General features: G+C 41.3%; 1 protein-coding gene across 4 annotated transcripts in view; it reads right to left on the bottom strand.

The window, feature by feature from the left end:
• Yki (Transcriptional coactivator yki) overlaps positions 1-22,871 on the bottom strand; it is a 30,948-nt gene extending 8,077 nt beyond the window's left edge. For 3 of the 4 annotated variants that reach the window (XM_076783271.1, XM_076783270.1, XM_076783272.1), the window contains exons 1-2: positions 22,550-22,871; positions 20,019-21,380 (exon numbers count right to left, since the gene is read on the bottom strand). In XM_076783271.1, coding sequence (XP_076639386.1) covers positions 20,019-20,653 — 635 coding nt within the window. In that variant the 5' untranslated portion in view covers positions 20,654-21,380; positions 22,550-22,871. Of the gene's footprint in view, positions 1-20,018; positions 21,381-22,549 lie in introns of those variants that run through there. The other variant, XM_076783269.1, reaches the window with a different exon arrangement.
• Between the last annotated feature and the right edge of the window lie 84 nt (positions 22,872-22,955).

Consider the following 22,955-nt stretch of genomic DNA (forward strand, 5'->3'; position numbering starts at 1 on the left):
GAACGGGACGAGAAGTTTTTCGTACGATCGCCAGATAACGGGCGTGTGTTTATGCTCGCTTATCGATCACCGGAAGTCTCGAACTTCGTCTCAACAGGTTTCATTCAAGATCCGAAGGCCACGACGCCTGGTCTACCTCGCAGACCTCCTACGCTCGGAATTATCAAATTTTCCTGTATTCGAATATTTACAGCTATTTATTCGCGACGCTTTTACGATACTGTTACTTTTCTCTAAATTTTTGTTTCCATTCAACGAAACACAGATTCATCTTTGGAACTGAAGCATTTTCTTCTATTAAATATTATTGTATGCGTTTCTGCTAGCTTAACAAAGTCAACTGGTTTAACCCTTTGCACTCCAAGAATTCATTAAATGCAATTTTGAGAGATATTTAGAAATATTTTTAGTTACTATAAATAACCCTTAAATCGAGTTTTGGTAAATATTATCTATGTCATCGTGGAGGTGCCATTTAAGTGTAAAGGGTTAAATAACACAAACGTTAGTGTTATAAAGGTACGAAGATCCAATCCTTTACGAACACTATTATTCTACTACTGTGCTTCTTCCAGTTCCGAAAGATCAATCAAAAACAACTGTGTTAAATAACGCAGACGTTAATATTATGAAGATTGAGTGCGAAGATCCAACCGCATTGAACATCCCCGTCGAAGCGTTAAGTTTGGGTACGGATAAAAAATGGCGGTCGGGGACCACACGGCGCGGGGCGGTCCCGACGTAAAGAGATCGAAAATCCATCGTTCGGGGATGCGTGATCGGTGGCACGGCGGAATACAGAACGGCGGTGTGTTCCAAAAGCTACATGTCGCGGGTCTCTCCGGGAGCGGTTGGACGCGTTCCAAGAGAATCGAGTAGAGCCGGAGGTGGAGAGGACTACGAGAGACACGGTGGGCAAAGAGGCAAGGGTGAGAAGGGAGAGAAACGAGGAAAAGAGGGAGAGGTAAGGAAGCCAGGCAGTCAGGCAGGCCAGGCAAGCAGGCCAGCAGGCGAACAGAACAGGCGACCAGGCAGCCAGGCAGGCAGCTCGAGAGCATTGGAGAATTACAAGAGGGTTTCTGTGTGGCGCACGGCATACGGACTACGATGTATTTTTACTCCGGACATCACGGCGCCGGACAACTCGTAAATAGACACTCTCGCACCGACGCTCTCTTTCGCCTGCCTGCTCTTCTCTCCCGTCGTCGTGGTCGTCTTCGTCGTCGTCGTCGTCGTCGTCGTCGTGGTGCCGTTCGCGTTGGCCTCCCTCTGGCACCCTCCCTCGAGAAACCCATCGTCTTCGAGAGAGGACCGAGACGACAAGCGGGCTCGTCACCCCACAGCTTTATCGCCGAAACGCGCGAGTACCGTTAACACGATCTTTTAATGGCCCGCGATCAACGCCGCTAAACGCTACGAGATGAGTCTCCCCGGCCGATGGACGATCCTAGATCCCAAGCGTCTCCGTCTCTCTGCTCCCAAGGATCCACGGCGCATCGAACGCGGTACGAACCCCGATCGACAGAGGGGACCCGTTTTAAATTTTGCCAGAAAGTCGAAATCGTCGTGAAACCTAGGGACAATTTTTCGGAAATATCTCGTGAATGATTCTATGCAAAAGATAGCTATTATCGAAATTAAAGGAGACACGATTCTCTACGAGAAAGGTTCTACTCACATCTTGGATAACTCTGATTGTTATTGAAATATTCCAATAGTGTTTCTTAGTATGATCGATGGTGTCCTGGGGGATCCTAGACTCTTTCAGGGATTAATATCGTAATTATCGAATAGTTATAGCGTTAATTTTTAAAGACGTAATGTACGTAAACAAATATTTTTGATATTTTTGATTTCTTTACCTTCCCTCCTCCGGAGCATTAGAATCGACGTGTTTGGGGGCGTTAAACGCTGTTCCACGGCGTCTGCCGTGTTTTCCGAGCTTTCATCTTTTCCGCGTTGCTATTAATAATGACGAAGAGTCGCAGAACTGGCTCGAAAATTGTTTCGTTTTCAAAGGATGCGACTTTTTACCGGGGAATGGAGAAGTGCCGGAACATGCTGAAAGGATGCGGTTAATAATGGAGGAGTATGCATGAATGATTGATTGTAATTGAATACTGTTACGTGCTCGTTGAAAAATTACAAGCTCAAAACGGTAATAGAACTCGATAGATCGACTGGAAGAGAGTTAACCTTTAGAGACGAGGCGATTTTCAAGTTTTCTCTCGACGCCAAATACTTCGAAGATTCCAATCGACGGAACGCAAACACTGTCACAATGATTATTTCCTACAGTATTGTTCGTAAATAGTATAACGTCAGACCGATCAAACATTTCGATAAACGTATCTTCGGTTTCGCTGTTAACGAACTCATGCTCGAGGATATATTCTCGCGTAGTAATATCTTTACTCCGTGACGCCATGGCTAATGACTGTTAGAACCGAGCTATATTTAGAGGGAATATTTCGAAACACTCGATGTGCGTATAAACTAACTTCTTTTAGAGACCATTGTGGAGCAATAAATGCGTTTACGCTGTTAATACAAGGATCGTTTCAGAGGGAATATAAAAAATAGAGACTTTAACGATCGAGGGGCTGAACGTGGAATCGTAGACCGTTTGTTCTCCAAAATCGAAGGATCTAACGCGATTGTCCGACGATTTATTTTGCTTTCGTCGATCGCTGGTCGCATCGTGGGTCGCCTGGTAATGAATGAAACGGTCCCACCGAAACCTGGCACGACGATTCGCGAATATTTACCTCAAAAAGTAACCGCGAGTCGCAAAGTCGCGACCACGTACACCGGCCAAGGCGAAACGTCTATAACGGGACGCTGTGTGCTACCAGCTGCGAAAATGCACGTACGCGCGGGAATATGAATGAATAGTCACGGGGCGATTAAGATGTCATAGACGATATTTATGGAACTGCCCGGTAACGCTAACGGTATACGAAATTTAAAGTTAAACGCGACTTGGCGCCACCGAGGCCGATTCATACCCGGAAAACCGCTTCTTTATCCGAGCCAGATCTACGAGTCACTTACAGCGAAGGTTACCCGTGAAACGACAGGACACTTTTTCGTGTCACCGTGCGGAGAACCACTCAGCTTGGACACCGATCGTTATCCATTACGATACCCCAAACGATACTGCACTCCTCCGGAACAGAATCACAAACGCGGGAAAAACGCAAGTCAAAGACGTACGACCTTTCAAATTTCGCGCGCATTTCGTATCAAATATCGAAAGCGTGCGATTCCAGGTTTAAATTTCGTTCGCGCTTCGAACAAAATATTCTGCGTCTATGGAAACAGAATTTGGAAACAATTTATTCCATTGGCTATGAAAACATATAATATTTTGCATCACTTTCGTTTATTTTTGTACCGCGGAACGATCGAAAGATTTGGAGCTTCTGCGTCATTGTTTGAAAGAAAGCTACGATTCTATAATTAAAACGATAGTAATTATGTTGTGTCGACGACCCCACGAATTTAAACGGCCTCGAAGTATGTCGGAGGGAAAAATATATCCGTGCGATCTATAGAAAAAGATATTTATCGCTCGCTTTTGGTTTTCAAGAAAAAACTGGAATACAGAGCTTGGATTTAGTCGACGTTATTTGTCTGAAAAATAATGCTGACACAGATAATGTTAATAATATCGACCAGATCGATTGTCAAGTACCAAGTAATTATTTGTTGATCTTTATCGAACCAGGTCGAAGAATCAGGACCATGTTAGAAATAAAAAATAACACATTCTTACGCGATATTTAACAACGTCGTCTGAAAGACTGCTACCAGTGGTATTTCTTCGTTTGCAAAAGAAAAATAGAATGTTTGAGCCATGTAACGATAGTTATGTCCAAACTATATTTTTAATTACGGCTAGAACGTTGTTATTTTTAAAAGAAACCATTTTAAAAAATATATACTCTGCAAACAGGGCTTTAACACATGATTTCGAACATACGAACCGCCCACTTACACTATCTGCGACACGGCCACGTTGATGATAGAGATTGATATTTATAGTATATTTTTTAATACTTTAACTACTCGTGCGACAAAATTTTTTATTTTCTCCTTGGAGGTATACAAGATAAACTTGATAATTACATTTACTTGTAAATTTAGTCGCCATGTTTTGCTGTAATGCAACAAAAATGTGAATAGTTCAAGAAGAGTATATGAAAGAGAATGAAATATAAGAACAATTAAGACAACGCAGATATGCTCTTCTAAATTACAAGGATGAGACACGAGTAGCCCTAGAAAGATTGATCGTGAGCCTCGAGCAATCACGATAAAGGCTAAGGGAAAGAGGGGGCTCATTGAGGCCAACCGCGTTATTCATAATTATCTTTGGAAAACGGCCTTTGAAAACAAGTATTTTACGAGCGATAGTAGTTCCGCGTGTTAGAAAAACGTACAACACAAACGGAAAACTGATTTTTTAGTAAACTTTATCACGTTGCAAACACTGTCGTGAACTCCGTATAATGGATAATTCTATAAAATTGAAACACTATTGTTCCAATCGTTTATTTTAATCTAATCAGAAATTGATATTTCCGATAGCACGTATCGTGGCTGTTGCACTATTCGAATGCTCTTTAGCATAGGATTGTTCCCCGTTCGATTTATTTCAAACCTACAACGCGTTGCAAAATCGTTTACAATGGAAGACGCTTACGGCCGCCATCGTCGAACATTACTGTTTTTCGCATTACGATCCCAATGAAAATCGAGGACGTTTCTAGATATGGAAAACGTGTTAACGCAGCAACGATCTAAATATAAATCGGTTCTAAATTAACCGTGACAGAAATTCGTTTGTAAATTTCGTTTATTCGAAAGAGACGTTGTTTCTTTTGGGGCGAGGCCTTCGAAAAAGTTTGGATACCGGGTGTCGCGTAGTTTGCAAACGACGAGATCGCTGATCGCGAAGTCGAACGAAGCGAAGCGAGGCGAGGCGAGGACGCTCGCGCTGCCTTGAACTTTCGATACATTCGTGGTATTCCCGGAGATTTGTCCTCCTATCTGGCATTCTGGCGCGTTCGTAGCCCAACACTCTCGTCTCTACAGGTGTGTCGGGGTCTTTAGCCTCCGAGTGGCGAGGTAAAAACGCCGATACTCGCAGGCGGGACGCATTGTAATACTTTACGGGAAAGAGCACGACCCACTGCCTCTCCTGGACGATCGCTGTGACGCGCGTTGTCGATGCAACGATGCCAACGGTGCATCGCGATACAAATGCAGGCCGTTAGAAAAGTCTCTACGCCTGCATCCGTATCTACGCTGCTGGGAAATGCTTGGCTGCATCGACGTAGTCGGACATATTTTATTAACGACGAACTAAGGTCCTCGATACTTTCGTAAATTAACCCTTCTGTTTACGTTTCTATTGTACGATCTATTGTTGGAAATTTACCCGTATGCTACTAAAATATTGTACCTTAACAGAATTATGGGGCATCGATTACATACATTTTAAAATGCAGATTTTTCTTTTGAACGAATAATATTTATGAGGTCTGCAAGTTTAAGTACGTAACTCTGTTGATCGTTTGACGAGTACAGCCGGGTCGAATCGCGCCTAGTATAATAGAAATAGGAATGTTGTCTGCTATGAATAAAATTTCTTCCGTTCGCCACCTGAATCGTGAATAACAAGACTTTTCCACCGATCGCTCGTCGGCAGATAACTTCGCCGCAGAGACTTTTCTAACGCGTTGTGGATCGAACGTGACGTAGAAGTAAAATAAAGTCTGCCGTATATCGTTTATCTCTTCGCGTTTTTAGTTCTCCACGCGTCACAGATGTTATTTATCGCCGTCCACCTTTCGTTTATCGAGAAGAACGTCCCTCGTCGGCCAGTGGCGGATTAATCATCGACGGGGACCCCAAATAATAACATTATTCGAGCTATCTCGTTAATTATAACGTTGGAAATAATCACGAAACCTTAAGCCAATTCGTATATCTGGAACGAACAAATTGTTATTCTTTACGATTGATCTTCCCATGTATGATCCAGAGTATAAAATTATAAATTTATTGGAACAATGGAGCTGAAAATAAATACTGAAATTAAACAACAAGTGTCTGAGTCTGCTGAGCTATTAGAAGTTTCTGTGAGCAAGCATTGTACGCAAATCCCATAAAATTGCCTCGGTGAACTTTATTGGGGTTGTCTCTATTGCGTTCCCGATCGAGCGCATTATGCAGAAGAGGATTACAACTTTAACCCTAATCCTACCAGGATATAACGTTGAGTCACGTACCCCGTTTGAATAACGGTAAGATCTTTACGCTAATTACATTTTATTAATGAATTATAAAATAAATTTACTTATAGAGGTTATTAAAAATTGGTACGCGTTGAAACAAGTATCCAAGGGTCTTATTTAATCCTTAGTACACAGCATAATCTATGCAATAGGAAGTTATCGATAAAATAATGGGGTTTCCGACGGACTTCCAGCAGTCGTCTAATCGTGCCTGTCGATGGCCACATTTTTCAACTTTTCAAATTCTAAAAGCACGCGCTGAGAGCTAAACGCAGGAAAAAAGCTGTCCATACCGTCGATCTGACCCTGAGCATAACAGGATGCCGATATCGCACGCGCTCGCGACTTTCACTGCATTCGAAAATGCATACTAAACGTCCTCGAGATGAATTTACGAGCAAAAACGACCGACACGTCTACCTGTGATTTTATTAAGCCTAGCACGCGTACAAAATGTCGTTTTCTTTCGCGGAAGAAGATCGATTTCCGCAAAACACGCGATTACACCTTTTTATTTTTCTCCCGTTTCGACTGATTCCGTCGTTCGAATCGACGAAGAACTTGTCGAATTCGTTGCACGAGGATTCGTTCGAAAGATGGACTTTGTTTCTCCGAAACATCGAGACGGACGCAAGTATCCTAGCGTCGCTCAACTCATACGGAACTCGCTCATCCGTCTTCTTCGCTTCGTCAATCTTTGCCAAGTAACGATCGTAGAACGACCGACGTTCGTAAACTTGACCGATTTCGGTGCGAACTACAGCGCAGAACGGCAATTGTACATTTTGTTATTCTTCTTATTCGTGGAAAAATGAGCAAACGTTATTCGTTCCCTTATAAAACAGGAATACGCGGAGGGAAAGATGGCCGCGGTCGAAATTTATTTCGGAACTGGGTCAGAAATAGGGCTGCCACGTGGCCTAGTTTCCGGTAGGACAGTCCTAAAATCACACGTTCAGTATCCTACACCCTACTCTTTTTATAAAGTGTCCTACTTGTGTCTGAAAATCTCAGATTGCAAAATGGTTAAGGACTTAACCCTTCTTAAGAATCGGTGCATCGATTGCAGTCTGCCATTTTGATTTTGGGGCTCACTGGGACCCAGAGCAATGTAAATGAACGACAAAGTAAGCGTTGTACTCCACATTTATGGACGAGAAGACACATTTCTCGCATCATGGGCATCATTCAAGGGTAATCTTTACAGCTTCATGCGGTAGATCGTAAATCAACGACCATTATAACGTCGCAGTCGTGAAATACCGCACAACGTTCGATTCTTCGACGGATTCGACGTTTCAAAGAACGATTTTAACTCGCGGCGTTCAAACATACGTCCGCGCGCGAAAATCTGGAGGCGTTCGAAGGAAAATCGAAGACTAAACTTTGTATATACTATCTCGACAGAGTTTTCCTAAAAATCTGCTAACTATCGAAGCATTCGATGTATCTAATTTTTACCTAACCAAGGTAGGTATGAAGTTTTATTAAAAATCCTACACCTTCGTCGATTCTTCGATTCCTGACTTCCTATTTCAACGACGCTGAACCCTAAACTATAAGAAGACGCAAAAAAGAAAAAAATCTGTCGAGCGAACCGGTCCGTGCGATATTCTCGAACTATTTCGACAAACGAGCTATTCCGAGCTCGTTATCTATAATAACCGTGACTATCGTCGTACTTTTCACGCCTTCCAGGAATTTCGAGTCGGCCAAAGAATCCCGAACGACCCGCGGACGCCAAAAATGTCGATCGTTCGGTGAACGACGACTTCGATAAAGGAGATCCGAGAGGCGCGCGCGAATTCCACGGATAAAATGTGACTCTGCTCGTGACTAATGTTTCGTCAAACGATACAGTTGACGGAAAACCTTGGATGCCTGTTGGCTCGTCGTGTCTCGTGTGTTCACCTGGCGGCGAAACGTGTTTCTCTGGCTGCCAAGACCTTTCGTTGGAAGCGCGCGCGCCTCTTTAGCTAGCGATGGGATCAAGCGTGTCGCAAATAACACCAGAGACCGGATGGAACGTGAAAATTTTGTCCATCTCTGGTCCACGACTCGCCCAATCGCTTTGGATTGTCTAAAAACGAGTCGAAGATGCATCGAGGGGCAATTTTCACCAGCTACTTGGCACGTAAATCGAAGAGAGCAGGATGGGACTGCTGGTTCGCGAGTCCCGTGTGGCCAATGAAACGCAAAGAATGAAATCTATCTGCTGGTTCGCGAAGTTTGTTTCGTCGGAGCCGCGGTCGCTCCTCCTCGAGGTGTGTAATACTCGAACATAGGTAACGGGACTAACGTATAACATTATACAGCGTGGTAACGCGCGAGCGCAGTAAATGAAAGATCGAAGAAAAAGTCTAGCAACGTGCTTGAAAAATCTTCCTGACGTTGGCTCGAAACGTATCAAATTTCTCGCTTGATGCTTAGTTCAATTTGCTTTCCACTATAGTGAAAATATTGTAAAAGTATCCAAGGTGCCCTGTTTCGAAATTTCTGTTTAAGAAAATCCACCTACGATCGCCCTTGCTATCGATCATCCACGATCAATTGCCGCGATATCCATTTGTCCAATGTTCCACCTTTCCTATTATGGCTGGGAGTCGAGAAACGGTCGTAATGGTAACTTCTAAGTCGAGCCTGAAAGCCTCGAGTCGTTCGTGGGTTAGCTTCCAACGTGGCTCTTAATTGATCTCCGTTTAAAACAGATTTGGATCTCCCTCGAGACTCATTTTTCAGTCCTCTAGTTGTACTATTCTTTAAATCACTTCTCGTGACTCTTTTGTTCACATTAAAATACAAATAGTTTACCTATAACAAAATATTGCTCGGTTACAATGCAGTTTGTTTAATTGAAATTTAACGAAAATGATACAACAGATTTGGATCTCCCTTGAGATTCGTTTTTCAGATTCAGTCCTCTATAGCTGTACTATTCTTTAAATCACTTCTTGTGAACTTTTGGTTAACATTAAAATACAAATAGTTTACCTATAACAAAATATTGCTCGGTTACAATGGAGTAGTTTGTTTAATTGAAATTTAATGAAAATGATACAACGGATTTGGATCTCCCTCGAGACTCGTTTTTCAGATTCAGTCCTCTATAGCTGTACTATTCTTTAAATCACTTCTCGTGACTCTTTTGTTCACATTAAAATACAAATAGTTTACCTATAACAAAATATTGCTCGGTTACAATGGAGTAGTTTGTTTAATTGAAATCTAACGAAAATGATACAACAGATTTGGATCTCCCTCGAGACTCGTTTTTCAGATGCAGTCCTCTATAGCTGTACTATTCTTTAAATCACTTCTCGTGACTCTTTTGTTCACATTAAAATACAAATAGTTTACCTATAACAAAATATTGCTCGGTTACAATGGAGTAGTTTGTTTAATTGAAATCTAACGAAAATGATACAACAGATTTGGATCTCCCTTGAGATTCGTTTTTCAGATTCAGTCCTCTATAGCTGTACTATTCTTTAAATCACTTCTCATGACTCTTTTGTTTAAAATTCAAATAGTTTACCTATAACAAAATATTGCTCGGTTACAATGGAGTAGTTTGTTTAATTGAAGTTTTATGAAAATGATACCTTGTAGAAATTCAATTTATAGAATACGAAAAATTCAATCTGACCACTTTAGCGATGGCCGTGGTCGAATATCGGGATTTTGGGCCTAATAGGCAAACATTGTCCCGGAACGAAGAGTAACGACCGAGGTCCGCTCAACGAAAGTTTTCCCCGCTAATAAATATCGCGGGTCACCGATGTCTCGGGCGACATTCAAGGCGTTAATAGTTTATGCATCCAGCTGCTCGTTTTTCGCTTATTCGCGGCAGAATATAGAATCGACGGTAACGTTCCACGGGGCGAGGCGTCGCTTCCTAGAAGGATTTCAAAGAGTCAGTTTGTCCGCGGCTCGAATCACGTTTCAATTACGCAAATTAGATTCTAATAAGTCCCGGTTCTGGATAAGATCCAAAAGCTCCGAGAGACGGCCAGAGGTAATTGGACGAACGGCCCGGGAAGAGGAATATATGGCAGAGGGAGAGAGACAGAAGACGCGGCAGTCATTACCGCATAATACAACACAACCGAGCGCGCGCTCGCTCGCGGTTGGCTGCACTTCTTTTAACAACGAGCATCGCGAGCGAGAAACTCTCGCGCCCGTTCGTCCCAAGACTGCGTATTACTCATTAGCAGGGATGGGCAAAATGCATTTCAGAAAGTATCCCGACCACGAGTACATCGCTAATCTCTATTTTCGCTCTTTCGCCGTTCGCATTCGACTCCACCATCTAATAAAGAAAACAGAAAATAAATTAGTATTTCATACACTCTCGACGATCTAACGAAGTTATCGATACCGATATCTAACAGGAGAATATTCATTTTTTTTTTTGCAATATATGTATTTACTCGTACGTGTTATTGCTTTCAGTGTGAACGTTCAGCCTCGAATGGAACGTAATAGAAATAATGGAAAACTGTTCTTGAACGTAAAATTATTTTTATATATCGATTGCACGCCGTCGGATACGCGTGTTAAGGTATTTGTTTTAATATAATTTCGGAACGAAGGGGTTATTCGCGGACTCTGGATCGCCTCTGTTGTCTGTTGAGTCTGCCATTTTTCTCCCCGTTCGATAACTCGACGCGCAGTGGTAGCCAGCAAAACGATCGAACAATATTTACGTTGGATCACACCGCGAGCGGATAGCCATAAACTAATCGCGACCGCGAGAACATGTAACTCGATAAACTCGTCGGTGTATACGCTGCACAGGCAGACAATCATTAGACGGGGCGCTCCTTTCTTTTCGTTTACCTTTTCGCGCAACTTCCTGCATTGCATACGGCGGGTGGAAGGGAGCCATCGATGCAAAAAGTGCATTTCATGGGGAAAACACTGACCACGTAACACACCGCGTATCGACGATTTCGTGGAACGAAATACAAAGCGAAAAAACCTCTCGTACTTCTCAGATTCGTTCGTCAACTTCCGTTCTGGTTTATCAAAATTAAAAGTGTGCGTTGCAAATAAACAACGTTATAGATTTGTTTGATATAGTCACTTTCACTTTGACGATCATTATAATACGAAACTAATAAAAAATTAATAAATTAGTCGTCCTTGGTACGACAAGGGTTGGCGACTGTTAAACCTCTATAGACCCACGTAACTTTCAGGTCACATGATAATATATCGACATTTTACCAAACAATTTTAATGTTTTCACAAGATGACGCGTACAGGGTGTTCGACCACCCCTGGGAAAAATTTTAATGGAAGATTCTGGAGTCCAACACAAGACGGAAATCAAGAATATCAATTTTTTGACTGAGGCTGAAAAATGACTTAAAAAATTAAATTAAAAAATTTTAAATCATTCTGAAAAAATTATATTTGGTTGCAGGGGTCAATTACAATAATTTTTAGTCATTAGACATACCCTCGAAATCCTATCCACTTTCGAGAAAAAAATTCGAGGTGTGAAATTTTTCGACAAAATTTAAAAATTTCAAATCTTTCTGGAAAAATTATTTTCGGTTGCAGGGGTCAATTACAATCATTTTTGGTGAATAGACATACCCTCGAAATCCTACCCACTTTCGAGAAAAAAATTCGAGAAGGTGTGAAATTTTTCGACAAAATTTAAAAATTTCAAATCGTCCTGGAAAAATTATTTTCGGTCGTGAGGGTCAATTACAATCATTTTCGGTCATTAGACATACCCTCGAAATCCTACCCACTTTCGAGAAAAAAATTCGAGAAGGTGTGAAATTTTTCGACAAAATTTAAAAATTTCAGATCGCTCTGGAAAAATTATTTTCGGTTGCGGGGGTTAATTGCAATCATTTTTGGTGAATAGACATACCCTCGAAATCCTACCCACTTTCGAGAAAAAAATTCGAGAAGGTGTGAAATTTTTCGACAAAATTTAAAAATTTCAAATCGTCCTGGAAAAATTATTTTCGGTCGTGAGGGTCAATTACAATCATTTTCGGTCATTAGACATACCCTCGAAATCCTACCCACTTTCGAAAAAAAAATTCGAAAAGGTGTGAAATTTTTCGACAAAATTTAAAAATTTCAAATCGTTCTGAAAAAATTATTTTTGGTTTCGAGGGTCAATTACAATAATTTTTAGTCATCAGACGTACCCTCGAAATCCTACCCACTGTCGAGAAAAAAATTCAATCCAGTTGGAACTTTACACGATCATAACTTTTTAACGAAGCCTCCATCTACAAATTATTATTCTTGATTTTCGTCTTATTTTGGCCTCTAGAATCTCCTATTAAATTTTTTCCCAGGGGTAGCCGAACACCCTGTAAATGCCTTGCAAGTTTATATTTAAAAAAAAAATTTGGCCCACAGAGGGTTGACGAAGCAAAAGCTGATGCGCGAATGACACGAAAATTACCATATTCGTTGTTCGTGAATGAAATTTGTCCAAAGTCGAAGTATTTGGGAAGTATAGTTTGATATTCTAGACTCCTCGAACTACGTCGAAAGATGGACAGATATCCCGTTACCTTTTTACGTAACTTTTGCCCAAGGACTCCGTAAAACGGAGAGCATCGCGAACGATCCTCCGCGCCGAGCGATTAAATTCCAATTAATGAACGCCACGTTCGTAGAAGTAAGGTCGTGGATACATTATCGTCGAATTGCTCGTAAACGACACGGTAACGTATCGACGAACTTTACGACTTTCACGATAACATCTCGACGCGGCTAATGTCCATTCGAGTTTCACGTTGGAATTGCGAACGTCGCGCGGGAAAACGCGGACGAGCGTAAACCGGAAGTGCAGCCGATTTCCCTGGGAAGAAAACGCTCTCGAACGAGCGATCGATTAACACGAACATAACGAAAGACCTATAACTAAAATTTTTGAGGCCTTTCTGAAACTCTTCTCAAATAAAAATGCTCAACGCCTAATTAAAATTAATTTTACAACGTTTATCAATTTCTCGAGAAACCAAATTTGAATTGTGTTTCTTTAAAAAATGAAAACTATCGAGGAAGCACCAATCGCGCATTCATTGTCCGAGGGTTAGCCGAAACGTTAATCTTAGAAAAGCCTATTATCGGAATAGACGAGATAAAAATGGAATTTCAGAGAGAAAAATAATTTTCTTCCGTTATCACGTTCGCTGCCAAGCTTTTTAGAATTATTTCATTTTGTTATTGAATAGAATTTGCCTGACTCTGGTCCACCGTGATTCCATTCTGCTGTAAAAACACTGCGCACTGAGACGCGTCGAGAAAGTACGATTTTCTCACGAAGGATGAGACGCAGTTCTCGGTAGTACCGAAAAGAACGACCCGCCCCGTACGCGTTCTCACGATTTTTAGCGGCAGGTAGGTCCGACCGCGAAGGATTCGCAGGTGAAACAGAAAATGGACGGCTCGAGCGGTCCTGCTAAGCTCAGGTAAGCCCGTCTGAAAAGAAGGACGCGTGCACGGAGGAGGGACGGGAGGTGCTTTCTCGAGTTTTTTCCGTCTTCTCTGTGAACCGTTCTTCCGTTTGCAAATAAACAGTGGTGGAAGGAATAAAAAAACGAAACGAAGAGGAAGACAGAAATACTTGGAAACGCGGAGAACAATAGAGCGCGCGGTACGAACGGAAGCCCTCCTTCAATCGGCTTTTATAAACGAACGCTGAAAGCGAAACGAGACGATGAATATTCTCGCGGGACAAGGTGACTGAATGAACGCCCCCAGACCTCTTATACGGCCCCGGGAATATACAGGGTGTTCGGCCACCCCTGGGAAAAATTGTAATGGGAGATTCTAGACGCCAAAGTAGGACGAAAATCAAGAATACCAATTTGTTGATTGAGGCTTCGTTAAAAAGTTATTAACGTGTAAAGTTCCACTCGTACTGAATTTTTTTCTCGAAAACGCGCAGGATTTCGGGAGTATGTCTGTTCACCAAAAATGATTGTAATTGACCCCTGCAACCGAAAATAATTTTTCCAGATCGATTTGAAATTTTTAAATTTTGTCGAAAAATTTCACACCTTTTCGAATTTTTTTCTCGAAAGTGGGTAGGATTTCGAGGGTATATCTAATGACGAAAAATGATTGTAATTGACCCTCGCAACCGAAAATAATTTTTCCAGGTCGATTTGAAATTTTTAAATTTTGTCGAAAAATTTCACACCTTCTCGAATTTTTTTCTCGAAAGTGGGTAGGATTTCGAGGGTATGTCTAATGACCGAAAATGATTTTAATTGACCCTCACAACCGAAAATAATTTTTCCAGGACGATTTGAAATTTTTAAATTTTGTCGAAAAATTTCACAGTTTTCGAATTTTTTTCTCGAAAATGGGTAGGATTTCGAGGGTATGTCTAATGACCGAAAATGATTGTAATTGACCCCCGCTACCGAAAATAATTTTTCCAGAACGATGTGAAATTTTTAAATTTTGTCGAAAAATTTCACACCTTCTCGAATTTTTTTCTCGAAAGTGGATAGGATTTCGAGGGTATGTCTAATGACCGAAAATGATTGTAATTGACCCCCGCTACCGAAAATAATTTTTCCAGAACGATTTGAAATTTTTAAATTTTATCGAAAAATTTCACACATTCTCGAATTTTTTTCTCGAAAACGCGCAGGATTTCCGGGGTATGTCTGTTCACCAAAAATGATTGTAATTGACCCTCGCAACCGAAATTAATTTTTCCAGGACGATTTGAAATTTTTTAATTTTGTCGAAAAATTTCACACCTTCTCGAATTTTTTTCTCGAAAATGGGTAGGATTTCGGGGGTATGTCTGTTCACCAAAAATGATTGTAATTGACCCCCGCAACCGAAAATATTTTTTCCAGGACGATTTGAAATTTTTAAATTTTGTCGAAAAATTTCACATCTTCTCGAATTTTTTTCTCGAAAGTGGATAGGATTTCGAGGGTATGTCTAATGACCGAAAATGATTGTAATTGACCCCCGCAACCGAAAATATTTTTTCCAGGACGATTTGAAATTTTTTAATTTTGTCGAAAAATTTCACACCTTCTCGAATTTTTTTCTCGAAAATGGGTAGGATTTCGGGGGTATGTCTGTTCACCAAAAATGATTGTAATTGACCCCCGCAACCGAAAATATTTTTTCCAGGACGATTTGAAATTTTTAAATTTTGTCGAAAAATTTCACATCTTCTCGAATTTTTTTCTCGAAAGTGGATAGGATTTCGAGGGTATGTCTAATGACCGAAAATGATTGTAATTGACCCCCGCAACCGAAAATATTTTTTCCAGGACGATTTGAAATTTTTAAATTTTGTCGAAAAATTTCACATCTTCTCGAATTTTTTTCTCGAAAGTGGATAGGATTTCGAGGGTATGTCTAATGACCGAAAATGATTGTAATTGACCCCCGCAACCGACAATATTTTTTCCAGATCGATTTGAAATTTTTTAATTTTGTCGAAAAATTTCACACCTTCTCGAATTTTTTTCTCGAAAATGGGTAGGATTTCGGGGGTATGTCTGTTCACCAAAAATGGTTGTAATTGACCCTTGCAACATAAATAATTTTTTTAGAATGATTTGAAAAATTTTTTTTTCGCCGAAAAATTTAGGCACCTACCCCCTGTCGATTTTTCTTAAAAATTTTTTTTTCATTTTTAGTAAATTTATAAATACTTTCTTGTAGGTACCCGTGGGCTCTGCTTCAGAAAAAAATTTCAATGAGATTCCTTTACTATTGTAGGAGTTATGGTCGTTTGAAAATTGGACCAGTTTTGGGGGGTTTTTCTCACTTTACGGTGTCAAAGAACAACTTTTTCAATATTGTTAAAATTTCTACATATTCTCCATTAAAATACGCGTTGTTTGCGTTTTGACAAATTAATATCCTCCAATTTGTTCAGGAGTTAAAATAGCAAGTCGAGATTCGAGGGATCGAGGAAGATACGGGGCGTTCGAATAGAACGTTTTTTCTTGAATTAACGTTCCCTAAGCTTCTAAACAATATATCTAAACTAATCAACTGCCTCGGAACGTATCTTAATACGTTACCAACTTTATTCCTGCGGACAGAAAAAGATTCGAAGGTCAGAAATCACACGATGCTCGAATAAATTTTAATATCGGTAAAAACACGCTTTCCCGAATGGCCTCTAAGTAGGACGGTGGTTCTTAATGGGCTAAATATAAATTTAGCAACGGGAATAGAAACTTAAATGTAATAAAAAAAGATCGATGACTACGATACATTCTTATTTTCAGCTATGAATAAAATAAAGATCTACGACTGTTTTTTACGATACGTTCTTGCGTAAGATGGTTCCGGGAAATGAAGTCGAAATTTGGTTTTTTTTAATACACGTATGTGTATCGGTGTTCGGCCACCCCCGGGAAAAATTTTAATAGGAAATTCTAGAGGCCAAAATAAGACGAAAATCAAGAATACCAATTTGTTGAGGGAGGCTTCGTTAAAAAGTTACTAACGTTTAAAGTTCCACCTGTACTGAATTTTTTTCTCGAAAATGCGCAAGATTTCGGGGGTATGTCTAATGACTAAAAATTATTGTAATTGATCCTCGAAACCGAAAATAATTTTTCCAGAACGATTTGAAATTTTTAAATTTTGTCGAAAAATTTCAAACCTTCTCGAATTTTTTTCTCGAAACTGGGTAGGATTTCGAGGGTATGACTATTCACCAAAAATGATTGTAATTGGCCCCCGCAACCAAAAATAATTTTTCCAGAACAATTTGAAATTTTTTTTTTTCGTCGAAAAATTTAGGCGCCTAATTAGATTTTCGGTAAGGAATTTTTTTCTCGAAAGTGCGTAGGATTTCGGGGATATGTGTAATGACCAAAAATGATTGTAATTGACCCCCGCAACCGAAAATAATTTTTTTAGAACGATTTGAAAAATTTTTTTTTCGCCGAAAAATCTCAACACCTACCCGATTTTTTTTCTCGAAAGTGGATAGGATTTCGGAGGTACGTCTAATGACTAAAAATTATTGTAATTGACCCCCACAACCGAAAATAATTTTTCCAAAACGATTTGAAATTTCAAAATTTAATTGTTAATAACTTTTTAACGAGGCCTCCATCAACAAATTATTATTCTTGATTTTCGTCTTATTTTGGCCTCTAGAGTCCCCCATTAAAATTTTTCCCCGAGTTGTTTGCTACCATGAATCGTGTATTTCAATGAAATTTGTATAAAAATAATGCAAACTAACACCGGTCCCTGATGGAAGGTAATCAACCCCGAATAAACGTGACCCGTAGAGAGGTCCCGACCGGGTCAAAAGACAGGTGGGTGGAGGGAGGTGAACGAGGCGACAAAGCACACGGGGAGCGTTTCCCACGACAGGTGACACGTGGGAATCCTAGTCACGGCGCAGGTGGATCAGGTTAGACGGGCAGAGAGATGGAAGACGAACGGGGGAAGGGAGAGACGGTGTCGGGTAGGCGTCTGAGGATCGACGAGGAGAGGCTACGATCGAGAAAGACGAGAACAAGGAACGGCGGGGACAAACGATACTCTGGCGAGCGACTGACTGATGATAGGAGGAGGGGGGGTGAGGAGAGTGGGAGGTACGGCCGAGAAATGGAAAAGGAACGGAGAAACGACGACGAGTGAGCCGTGGCGGGCGATAAAGACGGTGACGGCCTTGAGGTATGTGGGACCCCAACACACGCGTGCAGACACAGACGACGAAAACGTTCGGCGTTGTAAGAGCATCGTGGATTCCCCCGTTTGAACGGTTAAATCCGAATCGCTTTTAAAGTCATTAGATGGAAGCGAGAAGAAAGGAGTTAACCATGAACCGAATGTAGGAAACCGCGCACCTGTTACGAAGCGACTCTCGAAACGTCACTTGGTCGCTGAAACCCTTCCTATCTGCGTTTAGATAATTCGATCAACGTATAGGTTTTACGCCCCTACAGTCCACATAATATACTTGCGAACGAAATGACACGATAAACGCTAATAATGGAATACGAAAAGTACATTTTAGCAGAGTTTCTAGAAACGGTTCGAAGGATTAATATTTTTATCTGTACGGTGGAAAGTTATGTCATCCACGTGTGGATGACGTGGCAGTCAATGTCTCGAGATTGTGTGCATCAACATTGCTATTTGGTTTTAATTAACTCTATTTCTGCGAGACTGTCATCGAGTGAGATCACAGCCGGCTATGGCTCATCCGTTGAATTTTTTGATAAAGTTATAGAAAGACGTTGTCCATCGTCGAGAGAGGGAAATTGTCATAGCAAACTAAGGTTATCAGTGTACTGTAATAATAGATGGCGAATAAGACGTGTTTCGATCCATAATTTGAACTGTAATTTCTATTCTAAGAGTATCGAAGTTGTCCACGTTTCTTATCGAAATAAGAATTTCACTAATCTCTGGTACAAATGCCTGTTGACTATTGTCACAACTAGGCAGATACAGCCTAAGAACTACGATTCTATAAAACATTGCAAGTAATCTATAAAATAGAGCTCCAGATTTGAACCCTAAAATCTGAACTCGATATTTGGAACTTATGTCAACAACACTGGCCAGAACATTTTTCAATTTCGATATATTACTCCGGCGATAGTATTATGACAATACGTCGAAATTAAAAAATTTTCAAAAAGTGGAGTTGAGCTTTTTGGTTCATGACACGTCCAATTATCAGCGATGATAATGATCTCTTATAGCAGGCATGTCAAACACGCTGTCTGGGGCCGCATGGGGTCCCATCCATTAAATTTTGAGGCCTACTTGACCCTTCAATTATTTTTTATTCCATCTATGGTTGGGAATATATATTGAACAGCCTTTATCAAAAATGAAAAACAACGAAACAATCAAAATATAACATGCCTCGTTGTAGATTCAAGTAACTGAATTTTAACCATTTAATGTTTGCAAAACGGTAGCAAGTATCTTTAAGAGAATGAAACAATGTTATTTCAGTAACTAATTGCTGGTTTTAATGTACCTGCGCCCCGCGACATGGCAGCAAAGTATAAACTGACCCTCGAGCCAAAATGGGTGTGATATGCCTGATGTATAGGATTGTAAAGAAAACAATAATTCTTACAGAAATAAGCCAAAGAATACATTTATTTAACAAAAGGCGTAGGTACATTAGTAGCAAACATATTTTTGTCTGAAATAACATTATTTCGTTTCCTTAAAAATACTTGTTTCATCGTTTCGTTTCCTTAAAGATACTTAGTTTCGAACTTGAATAAAGGTGTTGAACGGTTAATTAATCTTATCTTCCGGTCGTTTTATTGTCTCTCGTTACTGAACGAAGCTGCCCGCGTAAATATATACTCCTGACCATAGATATATAGGCGTGCGAGTGACAAAATCGGAAATAAAACTAATAGAGATGGTTAAACGGGCCCTAAAACGAAATCGATCGGGGGGGGCCCGTGCGACTCCACGGACCGCCCGTGTTCGACATGGCTGCTATACAGATTTGCTTGCGACATAGGACGATGTAACAATTGGTGTCCGTACGACTGCAAAATAGGCTTTAAAATATTCTCGAGTGTCGTAAAATAATTATAGATCGGCGGGCCGCGACATGGTAGCAAAGCGTGTATTGGCCCTCGTGCCAAAAATCAGTTTGACACGGGTGTCGCGTAGGGTCGGAAACGTAAGGGATCGGAGGAAAGCAAAAGCTACCGGTCAAGAGAAGAAACTCACTTGAGGAAGTAGATCTGTCCCTCGGGGGTGCGCGCCTGTTCCCATCCATGCGGCAGGGGACCCAGGTCGTCGACCGTACTGATGACGTCGTAGCTGCGTTGCTTCTGGTGATGGTGGTGACGCGCGTGCGGCTGGGGCGCGTGCTGAGGCGCCTGCTGAGCCGACGCGTACGTCTGTTGAAGCGATGCCGGGCTGCTGTGGGCGCGAGGATGAGCGACGGTGAGGCCAGCCGCGGCCGCGGCCGCGACTGCAGCCGCAGCCGCACCTGCGGCGTTTGTTCCGCTACCACCGCTGTTACCACTTCCACCGGTGGCCGAGGTAGCCCCGGCGGCCTGTGTACCGGTCGTGTTTCCACCGGGTGCAGCGGCACCGGCGGCGACTGCCGCTGTACCGAACGCCGAATCCGCCGAATTCTCCCGGGAATGCGAGATCGAGGGACTCTTGCTACCCGTCGACGGTGGATTGAAGAAGGAATCTGGTAGATTGCGCATGCGCAGTGGCACTTGCAGCGGACGCTTCGAGTCTGGCTTCAGGACGCTGTCGAAGAGCGCCTGTAGATCCGATTCCGAGTTCTGATCGATCCTCACCACGAGATTGCTCTTCGACAACTGGTCCACGTCCTGGTTCAGCGCCATTTTGGATCACGCAGTTCTGATCTAACGCGCTTTCGGTCTGCCCGTCTTTCCCTCCTCGTGTCCTGTTGTACCACTGGCCTTACCTTTCGTTCTTTCTTTATTTCCGTCTTTCCCTTTCGCTCCCACCTTTTCCGTCTTCCGTCTGTCTATCTATCTATCTCGTACCGTTCCTGTCGTTCTCTTTCGCTGCGAGCCCGTTCTCGCCCGAGACCGTTCCCTCTTTCTTTCTACCTTTTACGTTCTCCTCGCGTTTCCTCGAGTTGTCTTCTTTTACGGTACACCTATGCGCACGTCGTGTACACGGCGAACGACCAGTCATGAGCAGTCGTACACACACCGTCTCGCTCTCCTCCGTCACTCTTCGGTCCCTCGACAACGCGATAGCTTCGTCTCTGTTCCACCTGTGCGTTTCGCGCGAGACAACAAAACAAGCAGGACAATGCCGCCGCCGCTGCCGCCGTCGTCGTCGTTGCGATCTACCACGGGCTCCCCTTTGTACCGGTGCCCACGACAATACCCTCGAGTCCCTCGACGAGCAACGTCTCCACCGCCGTTTACCGCGATATCGCGCACCAGGAGAAATCGACTCGTTTTGCTAGCCGGCCGTCTAGCAAACGAGTGCTAGCGTTCACCGTGCGTGGACACGCGATTACGTACAGGGCCTAGAAACTCCCGTCTGTTCAACCGATGCTCCGACCCTCGCGCCATCTGCTGGCCGTCGCTCCTACTAAACCACAATGGCGGTATATACGAAAATTTCTTTAAAAGGATATTCTGGTCTAGGTCACTTTTTAAACCTATTTCGGGAATTTTTTACGAAAAAACCATAAGACTTATCTATATATATTATTTTTTTCAACTGAAAATAAAGAGCATCTTGATTAGTATAAATATGGTTATCGAGTGAACCACGATAAATACAAAATTTACAATTGACGTATTTTTATCTTTCTAATATCCGAATTTGTTATCACACAAGTTTCAGAGCTTCGAACTAAACAGTCCCCTTAAAGAAGTACTGTAAATCTGTTTGACATTCACCTGCTTCTTTAGAATGTTCCATGGATGATGAAGTGGATACAAATAAAACCACGTGACTGTAACAGGGCTGTATTGACAAAACGCTATTCCCCAAATACGTCCAAATATACCAAAATTTGTACAAGTCTCCATATCTTTACGTAAATAATAGTGACTCATTTTACAATTCTATATGCGCCACTTTAACAAGAGAAAAATGTGAGTATATGTATGTATTAAAATAATATAATAAAAATACAAATATTTCGATCCATAATGCGTTGGATCTAAAATACATCCCTGACTGAAGCCTCATGTCAACATAGCGAACCAATGAAATTTTGGTCATGTGACAAGCTTTGTTTACATCCAATTTTATCCAATGAAACATACTATAAACGCCTCAACAATTACAATTTTATATCGAAAACAAAATTATTCTGAAAAAAGATAACTATAATGATTGTTAGTTTACTATTTATCGATAAATGTAAAAAATGTCTCGCTCATAAAATCAATGTACAATTAATGCACATCTGTTATGATTCTTACAACGTATAAGAAATTTCTTTTCCACTTTATGAAATACGATCGATTTTATTATTATCTTTATACTCCACAATTTAGAATATTCCAACTGTGAACTGTTCCGAGTACAAAAGTATTAATTGCCATTTGTTTCTCTTACGTAATCGCGTCATCTATCCGGGAATTTTGAAAGCTATTTAATACAGATACATTCCGAAAAATAAACTGCAACCGGTAAGAAAAATATAATAGCAGCACGAGTAAATCAAAATTGCAGTCACAATCGATTAATTCTGTTTCGAACTCATTAACAAACAATATTGTTCGCGTAACAGTTTGAATACGTACATTTCTGCTACCAGTAGCTCTTTGAAATGGTCATACTCTCAGAATCTCTACGGCCCACTCTTGTTATTCTTCATTCGCAATCCACCGACTTTCGATGCAGAAAAAAACGTCTGGTTCCATAAACACAATCCTTATTTCTCGATGCTGCGATGTAAAATTTCTTAATATTACATTCCAAATAGTATCACGATCACCACTATTGGCATCGACAGTAACAAGAGTACAAAACAACGTATATTCGAGATACCGCTTCGAAATCGGCAATTTATAAACAATGTATTTTCAGCTATGCAGCATTTGAATGATTCTGTAATTTTGTACTTAAAGTACAGTTTACAAAATCAAGGAAGCTGCGGTGTACACACATACAATTGTATCTTGGTTGGTCGACGATCATCTGGAACTT

Source organism: Colletes latitarsis, chromosome 2, assembly GCF_051014445.1.
Source record: "Colletes latitarsis isolate SP2378_abdomen chromosome 2, iyColLati1, whole genome shotgun sequence".
Taxonomy (NCBI): domain Eukaryota; kingdom Metazoa; phylum Arthropoda; class Insecta; order Hymenoptera; family Colletidae; genus Colletes; species Colletes latitarsis.